The 21,678-nt window shown below is 42.5% G+C and overlaps 1 protein-coding gene across 4 annotated transcripts in view; it reads right to left on the reverse strand.

Annotated features, from left to right (window-relative positions):
* The window catches only part of rhbdl3 (rhomboid, veinlet-like 3 (Drosophila)), a 49,757-nt gene extending 28,956 nt beyond the window's left edge, over positions 1-20,801 (reverse strand). The window contains exons 1-3 of one of the 4 annotated variants that reach the window (XM_058641260.1): positions 20,542-20,800; positions 19,774-20,347; positions 18,907-18,930 (exon numbers count right to left, since the gene is read on the reverse strand). In XM_058641260.1, coding sequence (XP_058497243.1) covers positions 18,907-18,930; positions 19,774-19,929 — 180 coding nt within the window. In that variant the 5' untranslated portion in view covers positions 19,930-20,347; positions 20,542-20,800. Of the gene's footprint in view, positions 1-18,906; positions 18,931-19,773; positions 20,348-20,541 lie in introns of all 4 variants that reach the window. The other 3 variants (XM_058641258.1, XM_058641261.1, XM_058641259.1) reach the window with 3 other exon arrangements.
* Positions 20,802-21,678: the final 877 nt, after the last annotated feature.

Below are 21,678 nucleotides of genomic sequence, written 5' to 3' on the forward strand. Positions count from 1 at the left end.
CCCAGCCAGTGCTCTGCCCATGTCACACTTCAGAGACATGACGAATGCCTCGATAAGACTTCTAATAAGGCCCAAAATGCCACAGCAGTGACTGTGCATGGGCAATAAGCAACAAATAAATTCAGAGGCCAATGCCAAAGAGGGGAGGACAGAGGAAAAGAGGAAGTGGACTTGGCCGAAAAGTAAAGGATAGAAAAGCTAAAATTATGAACTCAAATGACTGCCTTGCAGTTGTGTGCCCCTGTCAGCTCGTCAACATGCATGAAATGCACTTCTGCCTCTGAGTGATGGCATGGAATTATGGCCAGAAATGTGCTTCTGCGGAACATTATGATGTCACTGTAAATCAGAATCAGAATCGCCTTTATTGTCATAGTGTGTTCAAGCAAGGAAAGTGAAGTCGCCACTCTATCATACAAACGCGAAAATCACACAAGCTGATTGATTAAAGCAAAAAATCCAACGAATAATTTGTATTTGTAAATAAATGTACACTGTGTATGTACAATATAGACAGTGTCGGTATTAAAGTGCAAGTGCACAGTAGCATGAGAGGAAACCGTATTGCATTTTCTTGTTTAATATGGGGATTGCTTTTGGAAACGTAATCCTCTGAAAGTCTCTGAATCCCAAAATGTGAGTTTTTGCCAGAGTGCAGCAGTCTTAAGAGATGGCGGTTAAAGTAGACTTTTGGCCCTGTATATATAAAACAGAATTGACCATTTAACAGAGAGAAAGAAAAAGAAAAACTCCAACACAACATCTCCAACACAAAAACATAACGTTTTTGTGTATAAGAAGAGTAATTGATAGATGAGGTGATACATAGGTAAAAATAAGGCGTGTAAGAATGACACGTTATGCACAGAGCTGGCAAGTACAATAATTGCCTTTGATTGGAAAACAGCTGGACACAAACCAAGTCAATTAAGCAACAGTTTGACGTCAGCAAAGTCAACAAGCTGAGAGCAAACCCCACTTGTCCAGTGCAGCACTCTATTGTAACCAAACTTTCTTTAAACAGCAACCCCTCAACAATTTATCACCCACTCATTAATCCTGTTTGAATATGAGCAACATTCTCCCACTGGGAAAGACACTTGAGCGGGCAAGTGTTGCATAGACTGCACAATGCATCTTGTTATTTCCCTGGATTATTAAGCGAGACGATAAGACCAGAGAGCAGACAGCGTCCACTCTGAGCGGCAGAGGAAGAGGCAAACAGATAAGAACTAATCACTAACAGAGGATGGCTGTTAGTCGGCAAAAGAGGCAAAAAAAGAAACAACACAAACTAAAAAGGCAACAGATGTCCATGCACATGATAAATGCATATGCTTGATTTTATAGCAGATTATTACATTGATTCAGTTGGATACAAACCAGTATTTCCTGTCCTACATACTGTATATCGTTCTATCTTACAGAACTCTGTAAGGTTTTATTTATTGTTTATTTTAGGCTCTACAGAAAAAGCCCACGTCAAGGTGCTTTATTTTTTTACATTTTCCAAACCAAAATGCTATTAAAGGGTTGAGGCCCTAACTTTAGCCTCACGCTTTGTTCACACTTGGGCTTAAATTTCCCATTTTCACAAGTCGTCTCTGCAAAGCCTCTCATCCTACACTTGGACACTTTCTGCAAATGTATCAGGTTAGGAAGAATTTAAATTTCAGGCCATTACTTGTGGAACTGCACTCACTCAGATTTGTCTTATCAGCAGGAACAGTCAGAACAGACTGGCCGCAGTATTTCCTTTCATTTCTTCTTTCTTTCTCTTATCCTCCCTTTCTCTCCTCTCCTCATCTGTCTTCTTTCATTCCCTGCTCTCTCCTCTCTCTCTCTCTCTGCTGCTCTCCTGTCGTCTATGATGAGAAATGAATGTCTCGTCTGCCTTCTCTCACCTGCGCTCTTCCTCTCTCTGTCCTCCTTCTCTTGTTCTTTCCACTTTTTGTCTTGGAGTAAAAAGAATCTCCAGATTATTCATGTTTCACTGTTGTGCATTATAAACTCAGCAAAACGCAACAAGGGTAGTTCCTCATCGTATCACAATGCTGACTGAATTTTTTTTCTTTCTCACATTTGTCAACCCAAAATGACAGAATTACAGATTGCTCCTGCTAATTCTGATTGGTGGTTCAGAATGATATTTTTCAGGTATCACCTGGATTGGATTTCAGAGAGGTCGTGGATTTTTCTATCACACAGGCAGGTGTTTCACGGCGGCCGCAGGGATGACTGATGTGTCTGTCTGGGCTAATCAACAGAGCGCTGGGTCACCTGTCTTGCTTGACAGATTAGAAGCCCTCCTTCATCTCTCCCTCTCACACACACACGGACACACACACGCATAAACAACCACACATACATATATACACACACAGTTGGTTGAGGCTATTGCAAATTAGCATGGGCAGTCAGCGTTTCCTTGCCAACTGGCCTGTAACCAGGCAACGTTAGTCAGTGTGAAGATGTCTTCGGTGGGTACACGTGCACACGCAGGCGGTGTCAGTCCAGTAATGGCAAACACTACTGGATCGGCTATTGCAAACGTGAAAAAAGGTCAAATCTGACGCAGTTAGTAAACCATAAATATGATGTAACTGCCTCAGCATATAAACGTCTGCCATGGAAATGGAGCATTATGTTTTTGAAACGGCTAAATGACTTGTGTCTCAAAGGAGTAAAAGTGCCACGATTCATTGATAAGTTTAATTGACGAGATTAATCAATAACTAAAGTCATCATCAACTATTTTGATAGTCGATTGATTGGTTTGATTAAAGCAAGGGTTTTCAGCTTCTTAAATGTGATTTCTAACATTTCCCCCTGAGATTTTGCTCATGACACATTTATATAAAGGAATCCTTGGAAAAGGCAGATATCAGAGAACTTGATCTCAGAGTCGTTATTTTAATCCACCTGAGCATGAAGGGGGAATTTAAACGAGATAATGATCAGTGCGACATTCTCTCATTGGTCTTAGGTTCCATTATATGGAATTAAATGAAGCAGCCCTTTTGACTGTGCATGAACTACTTTATTTCTAAATGCACTCATCAATTATCTTCATCATGGATACTACAGGACTGAGCGGTATGCACCGCTGCTGCTGCTGCTTTGAAAACCTGGTGAACACTAGTTTGTCCTGAAGGTGTGAAATGTGCAAGCTCTATTTTGCCTGCAAACAGCCCGTACATTGCTGTAAAAAAAAGTATTGCCTCCTCCTCCGGTGACTAATTAAACCAGGATATTAAAAAAAAAAAAAAAAACTTCAACGCACTGTGCCCTGAGCAATTTACTCTAGAGGAAAACACTGAGAAAATGTTTCCAAATAAAAAGAGTGGAGAACTGACAGCATCTTTAAAGAAATCCAAATTGAACATTTCTAGGTGATGCAGTATTAATAGCCTTGACCAAGCAGCAGCAATATTTCACTTAATTCACATCATACCACAGCAGCTCGCTCCACAGTCAGCCATATCTATTACCCAGCACCACAGGAGAAGACTGCACACCCACTCACTGTCCCCGATCGCTGTCTCTGCCTCATCCATGAACACTCATTAACACACAGATGCTTCACTACACTGGTTTTTTGCACAAATCTTCTTTCTCCTTTGTAACTTAGTCCCCCCTAAAAAACACATTACTGCTTTAAACTGGCACTTAGATCTACACTCACTGCCCACTATTTCCAGTACACATGTTCTACTAACTACTAACACAAATATCCACTCAGCGATCACATGGCAGCAACTCAGGCATGTAGACATTGTCATGGTCAGGTGACCTGCTGCATTTCAAACTGAGCATCAGAACGGTGAAGAAAGGTGATTTAAGTGACTTTGAGCGAAGAGTTGTTGTTGGTGCCAGACGAGCTGGTTCGAGTACTGCTGAGCCACACAGATTTTCCCCCACAATATACTGTAGGGTTTACAGAGGATGGTCTGAAAAAGAGAAACAAAAATCCTGAGAGTGGCAGTTCTGTCATTACAAGCAAGGCACACAGAAGACCATCTCAGGACACACAACACGTCAAACCTTGAAGCAGATGGGCTACAGCAGCAAAAAGGCCACACATAAAGAAGTGACTTGATACAGACACTGTAAATATGTCAAGCATTGGAATATCTTATCCTACTGCCTCTGGATAATAATATCTAAAAACTCTTTCAGACTCGTTGCATGAAGTTTGCTCCAGAGCAGCTTAAGCTAACTGTCACAATCATTCCAATTTTAGTCGGACTAAGACAATAATTCGATTATTTTTAATGTAAACAGGTAAGTCCGATTAAAACTGAGCTAGTCTTAGTCAGACTAACATACCTGTTATGCATTATATGCACTTAGTCGGACTTGGCGTCGGGCTTGGAATTCTGTGCATACACCAAAATGTCCTCCCTGGTCTTCTACCCAGAAGTAGAAGGAGACGAAGTATAGACTGCGACGTAAAGGTCAACAGGAAACTGATTCAACACGCACTAGCTTATAGGGAGATACAGCGCCACCTATGGAGGCGGAGTCAGCCAATAAGTCGATTTTCGATACTCTGCCTCTGCAAGTTGTCCGGTTGCCTGTCTTAGTTGGGCTACGGCCTTCACTCGAATAAACTGTGCATGTTAACGTACGGAGTGAATGACTTCATGAATGAATGATGTATTTGCCTTCACTGTAATGTGTCATCAACACTGTTTTTGCTTTTAATTGACTGAATGAATGAAGGCACACATTTATTATAATAACAACAGCCTATTGAAAAACAGGTGGTAGGGGTGGAAAGTGTGTTAAGCACAATCATTAAACCATATTTGTATTCTGTCTGGTGTCAACTGGTTTTAGTCTTTTATCTGTTTTCCCTTCATATTTCACAGTCGTTGTACTTAGCCTGTCCTGTTTGACTGATTCTAACAGTTGCTTCTGCACTGAATGTGCTGTGTTGTCTGACAGCACAACACATTGCACAGCCTCCATCTAGGTAAAAAAAACACAAAAAAACTTGCCGTTCTGCTGCTCACTGAACAGAACAAATGCAGAAACGAGTGTGTCTCGGGCTCGCCTGTCAGAACTGGTGACTTCTTTTTCCCAACATAAACAAGCTAATATTTGAAAGAGTAACAGCCAACGGTTTATATTTATATTCAGTGCAAGCAATGAACTCGCTTGGATTATGAGGAAAGTGCCACCTTCCTATAAGAAGGCGACAAGTTGAGTACAGCAGGGCGTGGAGAGGATGGATGATAATACCTTCCTCAGTGGAATGTAGACTCAGCGTCTACAGGTGGATGCCAGGGTTTTAAGAAACGCTACATGAAGGGCGGCAGAGAGCGAGCACTGCCGCGATCAAAAGGTTGCGTCGGAGTTGATGCTACAGCACATGCAATAAAGTACATGTGATGTGAGGCACTAATAACATGTCTGTGTCTGTGTAAGTATGAGGATCAAACATCACGTGGAATACAGAATATAACAGCGCTGCATATGCACATATCTACATGTTCTGTTATATAATTGGATACAGCAGCAGACTGGAGTTAGCTGCCTGGATGATCCTCAAAGGCTTTTTATGTGGAGTAGACCTCTGTTCCATCCGTTAGTCATGGATTTACATATTTGGATGCCTCCAGTCTGGGTTTATTATACAACACATCCATAATTGTAGTGAAATAACGCTGCATTCTCCCTCTATGTATCCCTGTCTCTCATTTCCTTTAGGTTTGAATTCAACTGTTTTTAATCTATTACTGTATGTTTGTGAAAGTACACATATATTAAGCCTTATGATTATTGTTTGACACTACAGCTGGGATTTGTTTGTAAAAAGATCACTTTTAAGGCTGGACCTCTACAAGTGGCTATATGGGGCAGAATAGAGAGACAGAGATTTGATGTTGTGTGACAGAAGGCAAGATGGAGCGAGACAGACTGGTTACAGCTTACAGGAGGGGGAGAGACAAAGAGAGAGGGAGGGGGGGAGAGCTCTGTACTACCTCCAGGGTGTCTCCAGAAACAGAGGGGATTGCAGCAGACAGCTGAGCAGCCCTCAGCGGGCTTTCTTCAATGTGTTCAAATAAACACTTTACCCCCTGTCGCTGCTTGTGAAAGCATTCACACTCAAGAGAGAGCATGTATGAAGACACAATACACACACACACACACACAAACACCGAAAACTAGAAGAAACATATAAGTGAATCAACTTTTTTAGCAGTTCAGGATTATGGTGACATAATTAGACATGCTGCTGCCATCACACTAGATTAGATTCTGTTTACTACTCAGCTCTGAGAATCATTACGGGTGACAGCTAGAACATTTATCACTGTATCCTCGATGATAAAGTTGGCTGGCCTTCTCTCACGCAGAGGTGAAATAATCACAGGCATTTGTTTAAAGCATTTTGACATATTTCTTCTTGCCCTTATGTTAGGACTGAAATTGGGGAAAACTGCCTCTTAGAATCCTCTGCACCATGACCTACAATAAAATTCCTTTTGTTTCACTTCATAGTTTTAGGAATTTTTGGACATTGAGAGACAAAGAAACATTGGGAGACTCAAACAATTGTGTTTTAGACTGTTTGAATTTCAGATTTAACATGCAAAATCTGTTCTAAATTGTTAAAACAGTACCTTAACATGCAGTAATTTGCCAGATATTGGAAGTTATTGTGGAAAAATTGGCAAAAGCACTTAGTTACAGGACATACACAAGTCCAAAAACACTCACACACACAAAGATGTGATGGAGTATCCATGTCACTCATGCACAGGGCACAGGCAGGTCAGACAGGGACAAAGACAGAGATTGGTGACCTTTTCCCCCCAAACCTCCCATTTACAGCGAGGTGAGAGCCCCCTTATTACCGCCAGACCAGACCCACGATCAAACATCTCCTCACTGCTGCACAAATCCAGCAGCTATTCACAGAATAAGAACGCAGACAAAAAGACATTTGTTTAATGAGCCGTGCCCATGCTGTCTTTCACCCCCCCCCCCCCCCCCCTTTTAGCTTCTTCCTCTGCTGCAGGCCTGCCCTGAGGTCAGCTCCCCCAACAACACCATCGAAAACCTGCACCAGTAATAGCAGCAGTTCCATTCACCGTAGAGATTTATGATCTCTAATAGTTGGCAAATGGACCCGAGGCTGAGGCTGCCCCGAGGGGAGGCCCTACACTTATTTTCTTCAAATCCCAAGAAGAAAGAGAAACAGAAAATGGGGGGGGGGGCGGGTGAGAAAGGCAAAGGGGTGAGGGTGACGACGGGCGGAGCTTGTGCGACTGTTGGACACATTTACAAGGTTACCATCTGCATCTAGTGGGACCCCTCAATCTGTCTATCAATCTTCAGTGGGAACAAGGGCCAAAATAAAAGAACCAGGCTGTTGGGAGAAGTGGCATATTTTAACTGTACAAGCAACACCTGCCCTCTGCCATCACTGACATTTCACTTCCTGGGCTGTTTTTTAGAGCTAATGTTGCAAGCAGGACCTTTTACTTGTCAGCTACAACCAGGAGGTCAATCACTCTCATGTCTCCTCATCCTTAGAATCCATACGGGTGCACTTTTCTTAATCCTATCCCCATAATTCCAAAAGGTCAGCAAGTAAGAAACGGTCTCAGCGATTAGAGTTCCCTTGTTGAAACAATAACAAGACTCAATGAAGCTTCTGCACCCAACAAGAGACACACGGTTATGGGGTTTTAGACAAATAAACAAATGATGAAAGTTAAAATTTCAGAGAAATGTGAGACTTCTTTCTGAGTGATTCATCAGGACAATTAAAGAAAGACTCAAAATAATGAGATCCACAGTGAAAGTAAGATTTAGCTTTGTCCATTTGGGCTGTTGCAGAAACAAGCAGATGAAAGGCTTATTCCGAGGCTACATAAACTACATCTTAAAGTGGTTGTATACTCGGATAGTGTATTCATTTTCTGCAAAAACCCTCCAAAATGTCACACACTACACCTTTAAAATAAAGGAGAATGGGTTTTTGTGGACAGCCCTTTAAATTTGACAGAAGCTTCCACTGGACTTGGGCCTGTGTAATCTTGCGTAAACAGATTAGGGTTAGGGTTACTTTGTAATATCTGTGCTGCCATATACACACATGATGCACACACCACTTAATGCTGATCTTCACCAAAGACCATAATGCAATGATGTATCTGTACGAACACAAACACCGTCACATTCATCACATTAAAAAGTTTGCTTCTTAAAAAGCTCTTGTGTAAAAAGTGACACATAAAATGGATTCTTATTCACACTTATTATATAACTATGAGTTATCACAACCTTGGAAGCGGTTTCTCTCAAGGAGAGCATTTTTATCATAATGACATCTTCAGTGTCAGACAGTGACAGGCACCGTGATGAGCTGCTGCATATACAACTGTGGCTGCAGTATATTTGCAGCAACAGTGATAAGAATTCACTCCATCACGTCTATCCCTAAAGATTTCTATGAGATGAAATTACACTGTCAGGGTCATAATGTTGAACGGGACAGACTGAAGGTTCCACTTAGCCGTGTTTTTACATTTACTGTGTGGATGATACGATTCCAACGGGGTAGTTGGAAACTAAAGTGACTGTATCATAGAAATCATAGAATCAAACCCTGAGAAAAGTGTAAAAGTCTAACGTCCACGATTATGGTTCTTCACACCTGTCATTCCTAAAGGTTACTATTCAGCCACAGCAAAAATTACAGCAAGGAAAAAATTCAACAGTTACTGCTCTTGAAAAACCTCCAAATTGGTGCAATAAATAGAGCGTTTACTGCCCCCACAGCACAGAACGATCATAACAGTTCACCAAGGAGCGTGGTCAGAGTTATGTGCTGTGACACTCCTGAGAACATCCCAGCAGCTCGTTGTTAAAAAAGAACAAAACACTATTTATATTTCCTATTTTTCCAAACTGAGGACCAACAAAGGCAGATGCAAAACCAAATCTCCTTATTTTAGAAGAATGTCTTGTGGTTTCAGCCAAAAGTATTCTCCCATCTGTGATTATCTGGAAGGCTGTTTTATTGTTGTTGGTGTTTTTTTCCCCTAGATTCGTCTCAGTAAACGCGACTACATTTTACAATCTGTGGGAACGACTCCATCTGCAACCTAATTTTATTTCCCTGTTTTGGCGTGAGCCTCCAACACTGAATCACAGACACGACATCTGACCAATATGACATACACCGACTGATTGCATGGTGCAAAAGAGCAGTACGTGCCCCGCATCTTATCTTATTAACATCGTCACGAAAAGCACACCTGCAGTCAGCAACAGCTTTGGTGCAAAGACAGAGGATGTGCGTGTTCAGGAAACATCACAGCAAGTAAGCAGAGCATCAAAAATGGCAGGATTTTCTATTGGCCAGCTAATGTTGTGTGATATGGTTTCTCTTTGTCAGAATTAGCCACTTCAGCACTTCTGCCCTGATGGCATCTCACGGCACCGTCGCCCTGTAAGACGACACGGAGTGGGACAGGTCAGACCAGGTTGTCCTGACATATATATTTCCAGTTTTATGTACTTGGTGTCCCCCCATTTTGGGGGAAAGTGCTGTATTGAGTTGCTGCTGATGTAAGCATCATCATCATCATCATCAGACAATAGCTGAAAGGTTCTGAGATTACTGCTGCAAACCCAAGTTGACCTTTAGGCTACATCCATACTACTACATTTTCATTTAAAATGCACAAATTCTGCCGCACCTGGATTGAAAAGTGGATGAAAAGCTTCACTGAAACATACTCTGAGTCTTTCCTTTTACTTTTCACCGTTGTTGTTTTCTGAAACTAAGCACACAGCTTGTTTTTTACGCTTGCATGCACACATCGCTTTTGTGAACATGCTGTTTTTAAAAGAACTAATATGTGTTAGTCAGCAGGTTTAGCACAAACAGTGCTAATGTTAATCCAAAATGCATCACTACAATTAAAAAAAAAAAAAAAAAAAAAAAACATTTTAAACAGCACATCAGTTTAATCTGTTGCAGCGTGAAAAGGAACAAGAGCAAAAATCACTGCTTACTCACCTAAGTTACTGGAGCGAAATCAACCAGGACTGAGAACTTTCCAATTTCCGGCCAAAAGTCCATTAGCTGATTCTTTAGTAAGCCATGCACCAGTGAAACACAAACAATACTTCCATCCATCTTCTATCACTTTATCCTCCACATGAGGGTCGTGGTGGGTGCTGGTGCTAATCCCAGCTGACATAGGGCGAATCTGGACAGATCCCCAGTCCATCACAGGGGGCCACATAGAGACAAACAACCATCCACTCTCACACTCACACCTACAGTCAATTTAGATTGTCCAATTTACCTAATCCCCAAATGTTCCGACCTGGTCGCAAACCCAAACAATACTTCCATTAATAGCTATTATATTAAACTAAAGTTAAATATTTAGTTTAAAATAACTTGACTTCTCCATAAATGTAAACACTGGTTGTTTATTTTGGATCACAGGCTTTCGGCAGTGCTGTCGCTAAATACACCAGACTCCTCTGTTAAATATTGAGATTTTAGACATTTCCTTGCTAAATGTTAAAGATTAACGTGTTCAGGATTTTTAAGTCTTTTTAACTGATCTACAGTTCGGCATTGTTCAGTTTGATTCTTGTGTCAGATATCTTGCTCGTGCCTCTTCCAGTGACGACACTCTGACCAATCAGTGGCCGGCAGTCTGAAGTTTGCAACCTCGCCAGAGCAGGTACTAAGGAAAGTACCAGGTACTATCACTAATGGAAAAGCAAAAAAAACGTGCAGAGGCGAGGCGAAAAAGATGTCGAAAAAGAGTATAAAGAAAAAACGAAGAGTAGCCTGAGCTGTACATTTAATTTGGAACATAATAATGACAGAAAACACAAGTAGCTCTCTCTCTCTCACACTCACACACACACACACACACACACAGACACACACACACAGACACAGACCCCTAGTGACGGTGTGATGTGTTACTCTGTCACCAGCCCAGTAACTATAACCTGTGGAAAGTTATTACACATCCAGCCTTGGGGAATATGTGGACCTTCACTGAGTGACAGACTGAAATAAGAAACTGGACACTGCTGAACTGGAAAGTTAAAGATAAGGGATGTCGTCCTGCTGCCACATGAACACCTTAAAACAAACACTGTCATGATATGGCCTTAGCCTACACTGTAAGACAACATGCAACTTAAAAGTGAAGAGGAAGTATCTCTTTGTTTGGACAAGTATTGTCCCACAAAAGCACTGCCTCAGGCAAAAAAATACGAGTAAGACACCTTTCTGCGAGCATAAAAACTGCTTTATATCCAGTACCAGTTGTGAAACTGTCATTTTTGTGATGGCAATGGAAGAAAACCAAGAAACAGAGCTAATGAGAAGAGATGACATGAAAGTATTGACGAGAAGACGGAGACTGAAGACTGACATCCTTTCAATTCTGATGGGGAATCCAACTTCAGACCAAGCAGATGAAACAGAGAAAAGGAGGGAGGGGAGTGGAGAGTGGCAGATGAAAGAGAAGATAGAGAGCGTACAAATCAAAACTAACTCATTTGCACAGCAGTTAATCCAAAATGGCAGCTGGCGTACCCGACTTCCCAACCCTGCAGGTGCTGTGTGCTTTCACTTCCACTGCCCTCCTTCGACCTCTGATAATTGATTTACATTTACAGGCCTGGTGGGTTAATTACAATGCGCACATGAACACAAAAAGTGTATTTAATAAACACCGAACCATTCCACTGTCGAAGACAAAACTGTTGTTGTGGCCAATTACAGATAAACTGGCGCATCTTCTTTCTCACATTTACAGATCGACACGCACAGCAGCTATTTTTACCTCTGCATAAAAGGAGAGGCTGTTTTCACACTCTGCTAACTGGAACTGTGCCTTTCATTAAAGAAATCTATTTAGAGCCGAGTTGGGATGCGGTGGGGGAACAGGGAAAGATGAGCTTTGATTATATCTTTCAATAAAAATGTTTGAGGCACTGTCTGCTGATGGCTACTTATGCAAAATCGAGACAACACAGTTCAATATCAGCTCACTCTGTTTGTCAGTGGGTTATCGCCGTGACTCAGCTGGTGTCAATCACTGGTGCAGCGTTAAATGAGCAGGTCAGCAGACTGTGACCCCCACCATCTGTGTATGTGTCAATGGCAATTAGGCTGATAAGCACATCAATATAGCACAGAGAATATGGATGAAAGAGGAAAAAGAGCAAAGGATCAGCACATTACAAATGGAAGAAGCCCAAAGAAGAGCAATAACGGTGCAGTACACGATGCCCTAGCGTGTGTTTGGGCGGGATACATTTTTACATCACTATTTAAGCAGCTACATAAAGAGCTGGACACAGTGTAGCTCGCCAATAAATTCCACAGACAAGAAGAACACAACACAGTAAACAGAGAGTTACAATCGAGGACATCCGGCATTCTGTGTGCTTTCTTCTTGGCATGTGGCTGCTCATCACAAGAGAAGGACAAGCTTTGTTTGAGAGAAGGCTGCACGGACAAAACATCCCCACTTTTCCCTACCGTAACGTGTAAGTGATGATTCTCTGTCGACCAATCAACAGAGTGCAGTGTTTATAGCTTCACTGGCTAACACCCCGCACAAGACAATCCAGACTCTTTGACCTACCGAGTGCTACCAGAACAGGGGCGTCCCTGTCTAGCTTCAAGAAGCTCTTGAAGACCCAGCGCTTGCAAGAGCATCTTCCACTGTTCCTATCTCGTGGATTTCTTTCCAAGACTTCTTCTATGTAGCTTATTCCTCTCTTGTAAGTCACTTTGGATAAAAGTGTCTGGTAAACGCTTAAATGTAAGAGTCAGGACACTGCACTTGCCTACCCCATTAAAAAGGAGCCAAAAACTGGGATGGAACGGTTCAGTAATGTTGGTACCCTTCACAAAGTGATGACGCATGACGTACAGAACTGAACCCGACTTAGCGAAAACTGGACTTTACAGAAACATAAAACGTGAAAACAATCACAAAGACCATATTTTGATAATAATTTCATCATCAGCACTGTGATGACAGGAAAATATTCTGTGGTAGAGAGTGAGGCGCTGCAGCTGCAGCTGCAGCTGCGTCCTCGCCCGACTCAGAGACCCAAACCTGAAACCTGCATATCATCTTCACTGCCTTCACTGTCACTAGAGGCAGTGACTGCGTTCATGATCTCATTGTCTGAACCTCGTTTTTCTTTTAATGTAGGTAAAACTGACAGGGTGTGGCGAGACATGTCACCCTCGCATGCACCACTAAGCGCAGCTGTGGTTTCCCTGTTGTCTTTTCCATTAAGTACCAGTTACCAGGGCGCTGGACCGTTCACTTGAAGTGTGCACGAGAGGGTGAGGCCAGACGGTGTTGCCAGACAAAATGGCTTTAAATAATGACCATCCTTTTCTCTCAGCCATGGCCACTGCATGTCTAAATAATAAGCTCATTGAAAAACATGACAGGGACCCTGGGAAACACAAGGCCCACCGGGAACAGGTGGCTTCCCCGCCACTGAATTGTCTGTAGGTTTTCTAATTAATGACGTGAGCTGAGCTATTTTAACACCGCACCTCACATTCATTACTTAATGGAAGTGATGAGACGATGAGAGATGGAATTCCAACAAGAACTTGACAGGAGCTCACAGCTCACATTCAGAGGCTTTTCCAAGCAAGACATGAAGGAGGGGAGACTTATATGGAAAATATGCAGCCATGTGAAAGTGTTTAATCTCTAAGCTCCTGTGGGCGCGTGCGCGGGGGGGGGGGGGGGCATTTCAACATACGACTGTGAGCGGGCTGTCGACACAAGGGCAAGTGGGGACACACATATGGATTATAGAGAAACACAAAAATATTACACTTTTCCTGATTGTTGGAGTCTTTTATAAGATATTCAAACTGCAAGGCTCCATTAAACGGCCATCTGTTCAGAGCACAAAAGACTACACAAGACAGTTGAGTGTTTCCACAACAGGTTTGCAGTGTGGTTCGACATATCCAGTTTCTACAAGTACTTCATCTAGGAGCCATATTTTCAGTCTGAAACCCTGGGGGACTTCCACTGTCAGGCTTTACAAGCAGCAGGACATTCCCAGTAAATTTTGAATACTGACTTTGTGCATCAACGCTGTAGGTGCAGCTTCCAGAGGTGGAAAGAGTACTGTAATATTCTACTCAAGTAAAAGTACCACTATTTTGATACTTAAGTACGAGTAAAAGTTCTGGTCTATAAATTAGGTTCTTTCTTGTGTCGTGCAAAAAGGACAAGGGGACACAAATCTCAGAATAATTGTATTTAATTAAAGGCAAGGCTTTACAAATGAAAGTGCTGCCAAAATAAAATACGTAAACACATGTATCAGTCAAAATTAGTCAAAGGTCACAAATGCTCCAACTTTCTCACTCACTCAGGGACCTTAATTAGTGCCAATTCACCTGTCCTCATCGTTGACCTGTCCTCGTCATTCACCTGTCCTCATAGTTCACCTGTCCTCATAGTTCACCTGTCCTCATCGTTCGCCTGTCCTCATCGCTCACCTGTCCTCGTCGCTCACCTGTCCTCATCGTTCACCTGTCCTCATCATTCACTTGTCCTCTTTTAAATTACTTTAAGAAGTTCAAGTACTCAAAAAACCTACAAGTAATTTATTATTTTCCACCTCTGGTAGCTTCTCATAAACCGCCTTGTACATAATCACACTTAAGTGCGGGGAGAACTTGAAAACAGAATCCTTATCGTCTTCTCTTTTTTTAAACCTACGAAAAAAAGAATCCAATTCATCTCATCCACTCACAGTCCTGGTCTGATGTGCCTTCCACTACAAAACTAATGTGTTTGGTTCATTCTGGCGTGCGATATAAATATGCTTAATTCTGTTTACCAGATAAATCCAGGGCATGAAGTGCGTGCCCTAAAATACCCCCTGTTTATCAGTCACAGTCAGTGTGGGGACCCCAAAACAGACTCCATTTCTTCTTCTTCTGTGTGTGTGTGTGTGTGTATGTGTTTGTGGAAAAACAAAATAGAGGCTGGGATGCTTTGATTATGTGGTGGAGAGAGTGCAGCTGCTATCTTCCAAACAACATCTCCTCTGCTTCATTAGACACCGTCTCCGTGTGCGTTCAGTCCACATGTTTGTTTCAGGTGATCCAGAACACAAATCAAAGCATTCTGAGGTTTGCTCACTTGATTTCTGCACGCCGTGGAGGAAAGCAACAAAATCCTCCCTGGGGACGGCAGAGGGGAGCGAAGGAGAAGGCGAAACAGACGCACGCAGCACTTTGATTCATATGGCCTGAAACCCAGAAACTGATAGCAGTGCATACCAAGTTCACATAGGAGCCTGCATAAATGATAAAGATGGCTCTTTTTCATCTCTGATACCGATATCATAGCCATCTGTATCAACCAATACTGGTATCAGTCCATTGTTTTTCTTCTTTTATTGTGAAATAAGTACACATCCCTTACACCCATGTCACATGACACTGGTGGCAGATGTCTCTCTTTACAGTCTTTGCTAAATGAACCATTTGCCATCTTTAGGGTTTTTGATCAAGTAGAATTTGACATCTTTCTTTCTTTCCCAATATCCTATCCAGTGATTTGGACCAGTATCCGACCAATACAGATAATCAATATCGCACTGGCTCATCCCTAATAAATGACAAGGTTTGGTGCTGAAGGAAAGCCACAGTCAAAAAATGAAAGGAAGAAGGAGGACTACAATAAAAGGAGCTCTGACTTTGACAAGGCAGGGATGCCAGAGCTGATTACCAGAGGAGATGAGAAGATGCAACTGACTGTACAAAACCCCCCTCTTTGATGCTGTATGAAAATGAAAATCCAACAAAACCCTTATTTAATGCACGCCAAAGCCTAAATTAATTTGTAGGAGGTTTGTCATCACCTGGACTCATACCTTTAAACTTTAAAACTCTTACATTTAAAATGTCTACATAAGGTCAACCATTAATCACAGGGTTGGCAGTTCAATCTCCTCCTTTTCCTATTTATGTTAAAATAGTTGTTGAAACTCAGTTGGTCCTGGTAGTTAGGCCAGCACCAACCTAACTCACTACACTGTGGCAAAGTAGCGCAGTCTAATATTAACCACCAAACTTCACCTTAAGTCTGTGGTATACTCGCGCATCCGGACCGTGTAGTATCCCACTTCACCATTGGGTGGCGGTACAAAGGACGCAGGGCAATGGACGCATTCCTACCAAAGAAGAAGAGAACAATGTCAGGCGAGGAAGAACTTTAGTGTGCGACCATGTCAACGAGAACAACGCAGCATGATGAAGAGGACGATGGCGAAGAAGAGCTACATTGTCCGAAGAGAAACACATGCGGAGGAAAAGAAGATGGTGCGTGCGACTGCTCAACACTAAAGCTTCTTCCACAATGAAATTAGTGGGAAAACTTGGACCTTTTAAACCCAGGTGATGCTGCTTAATTGAACCTGGGTGATTAACAACATTCCCTGAGCTTGTTCTGCATCACCTTTGCCTAAACTATGACATCACAAATGCACTGGAAACAAAGTCAAGAAACGACAACTCAATGGATGTTAGTGAAAATGTTATCATGGTTACTATGCTCATTCACTCACTCACTCATCTTCTGCCGCTCCGTCCTCCACATAACGTGCCAACCCATGGCAACTCATGGCTATTCCAACGACCGAAAGATGTAATAATTCGAAATGACACTAAAGCCAATTGCGAGTAAATGCCAATTTTATTCCCACTGGTAAAAACCCTTTTAAACTCTAGATTAAACCATTTTTTAGGGTTATTGCAGTCACAACAACACAAAAGATTTGGCCACTAACGGATCCTGCTGTCATAGTCAAATTGGCCATGAGAACACAGGGAGAAATCCTGCCATGTTGATTCCCCCAGTGGACTGTAGAAAGTTTTACTGTCTTTGCAGTGCAAGCTCCACACATCACTCCCATAGCATTCAGCAGATCTCAGCTAATAGACAGTCCATATCTTCACCACCAGCTCTCTCTGTCTACTTGTCATCAGTCAAGGTGCACATGAGAGTGTGCTGTGTGCGTGTGCCAGGACTGGGCTTACACGCCAATAATCCAGCCTCGCCAACCTGGCAAATACTTTTGCTATAAATAACACATGCCTCCATGCACGGATGCACTAGTTTCATCTTTGTGTTGGGTAAATAAAAGTCTGGACCTTTTCTCTTGCTCTTTGTTTTCAAGCAGCATTCATCTTCTCTTCCTCGTGCTGTGACATATGTTGCTATAGCCTGACTTAAAAATGCATCGTTTCCTGGTTTTCAGTGGCCGCTTCATTTCTCTTCTTCAGTCACTTCCCAAAAGGCCAGGGGTCTCCGAGGTCAGCCCGACTGACAAATGGAGCAACTCATTGTGGGAGAAGAGAATAAGAGTGAGAGGACATACATGTGCCAGACTGAGCGGCAACCTCACCATTTCAACGACCCACATTTTGTGTGTGTGGGCCGCCGTCCACTTGAGGAAACTCAAAAGCGGCATCTGAGGGAATAAAGGCAGTGGAGTGAGAGGCCCACTCAATGCCTGTCCATAGAATATGCTCCATTATTAATACACACAGGCAAAACCACACCCTGACGATCATTTCCCATAATCCCATGGGACCACAGTCTCCAACTGAATGAGTAAGCCTGACACGAGCCTCTGACTCAAACCTATACACATCAATGCTAACCCCTGCACGCACACACACACACACATACATATATATACAAATCCCTCCCAAGAGAAAGTTGGGGGTCTCGGGGGGGCGGGGCAGGTGCTGTAGCAGACTGACAGAGTGGCGTTGCTGTGTGTGTGTGTGCGTGCGTGTGTAGGGGGTCCATTTACCGTCTGTCGGTCCAACCTGCTGTTTCCATGAATAGCCAGTCTGTGTGTTTCTTCTCATGGGGTTTTTTGGCTGCGTCATCTCTGCATTTGAGTGTGAATGTGTGTGTGTGTGTGTGTGTTAGCTATGAGATTGGACTGTCAGATCAATACAACCAGGATTATGTATCACACTAGTAGCATTGTTGGGGTCAGTGTCAGCACAGCAGACGACACGCCCGCAGAGTCCAGCTCAGCTCTCGCCTCCACAGGAGTCGGGTGTGACAAAAGTCACAGCTCGAGTTATTTATTATGCCATGAATGTTACACCCAGTATAGGCCAAGGATTTAAAATCACACTAGGCAATAGTCTAAATCTAAAAAAAATACATTTGTTCAATCAGCCAAAATTACAAACTGGAGCTGAAGGGGAGACGCGTTAGCCATCTCCAACAGCTGAGACCCAGTGGAGTCACCTCATTTACCTCAATGGAATTCTGGTATATTTACCCACAGAAAGAATCTAATCAAAAGTTATGTGCAAACTATAAACAGCAGCAACAAACAAAGCCTTGAAAATGAGATGTTTCACACAGTGAAGTCAAAAGTTAACACATTATTTCCTACAGGGCAGATTTAAGTCACTTCTGTTTAAGCCAGTGTTACAGCATAAGTAAAAGGTCATGACACATAGGGGAAAATGGGTTAAAAAAAATCACACAATTTAATGTAATTTACCGATATAGTACAAAATATTGATATTTCGCACAATAAAAATTTGAATCTTGCTCACTTTTAGTATTATTATTCTGTTACATTATTGCATTTGAATTCTTCGAAAAACCCTCCCGATGTGTCATGACCTTTAAGCGGGACACTGCAGTGCTTCATGTGTTACATACACATCTGTATGGCTTTGAGTTAAAGTCAGAGGTCGTCCACAGTTCACACACAGATGACAACACAGCTCCACAATATTAGTGAAACGTGCAAATTGGTAAATAAAGTTCCATACCACCTCAGATTGGAGTTACATACCTTGTCAAACATAGACTTCCATTGCTGGAGCAAGAAAAGAAGAGAAGAGAGAAACGGCAAGAATAGGAATGAATGGATGAGAGGCAGCGGAGGAACAGGTGCAACAGTGGAGAGCACCACCTGTTTGGAAATGATGAATCTTGGACTAATAGATGTTCCTCTCTTGGTGTGAATTTGCCTTAATTGCGGTCTTGCGATCGCATGCTGTTCTTATCTGATCATCATGGTCAATGAGCCGCAGCAGAAGATAATAAGGTACCAAAATGTGGATCATTAGGCAACATGAGAGGGTTCTCTTATAATGTGAGAGTCTGGGAGGGCTAATGGAGAGAGAGAGTGGTATGTGTGTGTGTGTGTGTTGTCTCAAAAATGGAAAACCTTCTGGTGTCATTAAGTTTTACTTCATACATTGAGTAAAACTTCATGTAGGAGTAGGTAGACTGATTGATTGGTTGGGCTGATTAATGGGGCCTCATTGTGCCAATTATAAATAATTGTAATTGGACAATTGGTCAATCGTTACTCACTTATGTAAATGTAATAATTTTTGTTTTTTGAGAAACTTGACAAATATTCCCTAAAGGTTATTTGGGTTGTTTTTTTTCACCCTAAAGAGTATTTGTTATTAATTCGATGACCACATGTGTGTATATTTAGTTTATATTTAATTTCTATCAAAGATATATACTGCAGTGCAGATGTATAAAGCAGATTGGAGGGACAGCGTAGGTATTGATCAATAGATGTTAAGCAATGTGCATCAATTGTTATTTTCGAACAGATAGAGACAAATTCACTTAAAGAATATTTCAGGCTCATATATGTGTGTGTGTGTAAAGAATAAACGAAGAATTCAAGTCGACTCACGTCCTCTGGAGCCACGGGAAGGACGTCGGTACTTTCCAGAACCTCGATTTCCTCGCCTTCAGCGTTCGCTGCCACCGCCGGAGAAGAGTTCACCGGCGGCTCCCGGGTCCCAGCCGTCATCCTCGGGCTGCTCGTCTCCATAAACCCGCAGAGCATGCAGCGGAGCCCGGTCCTCAAGAGTGACCCGACAGACTCCACATAATGCACTTTATAATCCCATTGTTGGGCATTGTGCTCGTTTACGCATCTCGTCTTGTGTGTTGGGAAGTCAAATCACTCCAGTGGGATCATAAATAAATAATAAAAAATAAGAAAAAAGTATTTCCAACACACTTTCCTTAAAGTCAAAGCCGTAATCTCCGCTGCTGGAGGAAAAAGTTGATGTGGTAACAGTTTAGTCCTGTGGTGGAGTCACATCATGGTCCAACACATCGTCGTTATTCAGCACTGACGGAGATTTCACTCACACACACACACGGTCCAAGTTTGCGAAGCAGCGGACGAACACTGGCAGAGCGCGGATCTTCTCGCTCTCGCAGACGCGACAGTCAGCAGGAGCAGAGCGCAGATCTATCTGAAACACATAATGACATCATCAAACTCCGATCACAGGGCAGCGATGACGCACATATCTCGTGCGGCTTCGCTGTCCAGAGGTGAAGCCGTGGGGAAAGTCGACTTCACACCTCGCGGGCACAGCAAAGCACAGCCACATTCATCAGACAAATTCCCTGAAAGTGCCACAATATTTGTGGTGCGTCATGATACCTGGCACGCTGTCCGCTGGCGACGGCGACGCAGCGCAAAGCGGCGCAGCGCGGCAAAGGAGAGCAGTCGCCAGACCAGCGAGCCAGAGCCGGGCAGAAGGATGAGGAACACACCGACCGCCCCTGCTCGATGGGGTGCTTGTTTTCAGCTCCAGGACACACACTGTGGCACGATCTGCCACAGTCGCATGAGTCCTCATTCGGCAATGAGAGAGATGGAGTGTGTGTGCGTGTGCGCGTGTGTGTGTGTGTGTGTGTGGGGCGGAGAGATGGAGGCAGGGAGAGATTTTAGACCTGCGGTGGTGAGGGATCACCCAATGGGGATTTCTGGGTCTCTGTCTGAACAGCTGGCTGTTTTGGCTTTTTTTTGTCTCCCTGAGAGAGTGTGTGGGTCTTTCATGTGAGGATGAGACAGCATCATCATCTCATCGTCATTTACATGGACACACAAACGCATCAGGTTGGTTGAACAAAAGTAAAAACAAAGTTTCACCTGCTGCCTCAAAAACCGCCTCAACTCAACTTGATATCAAACATATTGTATCAACACAGAAGGTTAAGTTATTAAACTTGCAACACTTACTGGATCATGTCAAGCAAGCACATTACTTTAAGTATCATTATAAAAGTCAAGTGGATTAAATAAAAACTCATTAACATCACACTAAGTCAACATACAACTATATTAACTATAATATTTATTTGAACAAGAAGAAGAATGTTACAATTTGTCTTATCTGTTTGTCACAGATAAGACAAATCTTATCCCCCATGTACATTCATTCTCAGTTAAAAGTCTGTAATAATGCCCAAAAAAGTATTTGAGTAATCATTTCTGAGACAGCATTCATGTGGAAATTTTGTAGAAACGTGTCAAACATCTGCATGGTGTATGGTTATTAAAATAAAAAATACATATAAGTAAGTACATCTTATATAATCATGATCTTCCGAAATATTATCAACATTGTTTTAGGATGCATACATGTGGCAGTATTTTTTGTTATTTATGTCCTGATTAATGGAACCTGGAGCACTTTTATCTCACTATTTTTACCCGTTTGTGTTGACATTTAATGTAAAATGATGTCAGACTGCAAAAAAACTACTGTTGGTGCAAACAGTGGCTTGATTTGAC

The sequence above is a fragment of the Solea solea genome, chromosome 10, assembly GCF_958295425.1.
Source record: "Solea solea chromosome 10, fSolSol10.1, whole genome shotgun sequence".
Taxonomy (NCBI): Eukaryota; Metazoa; Chordata; class Actinopteri; order Pleuronectiformes; family Soleidae; genus Solea; species Solea solea.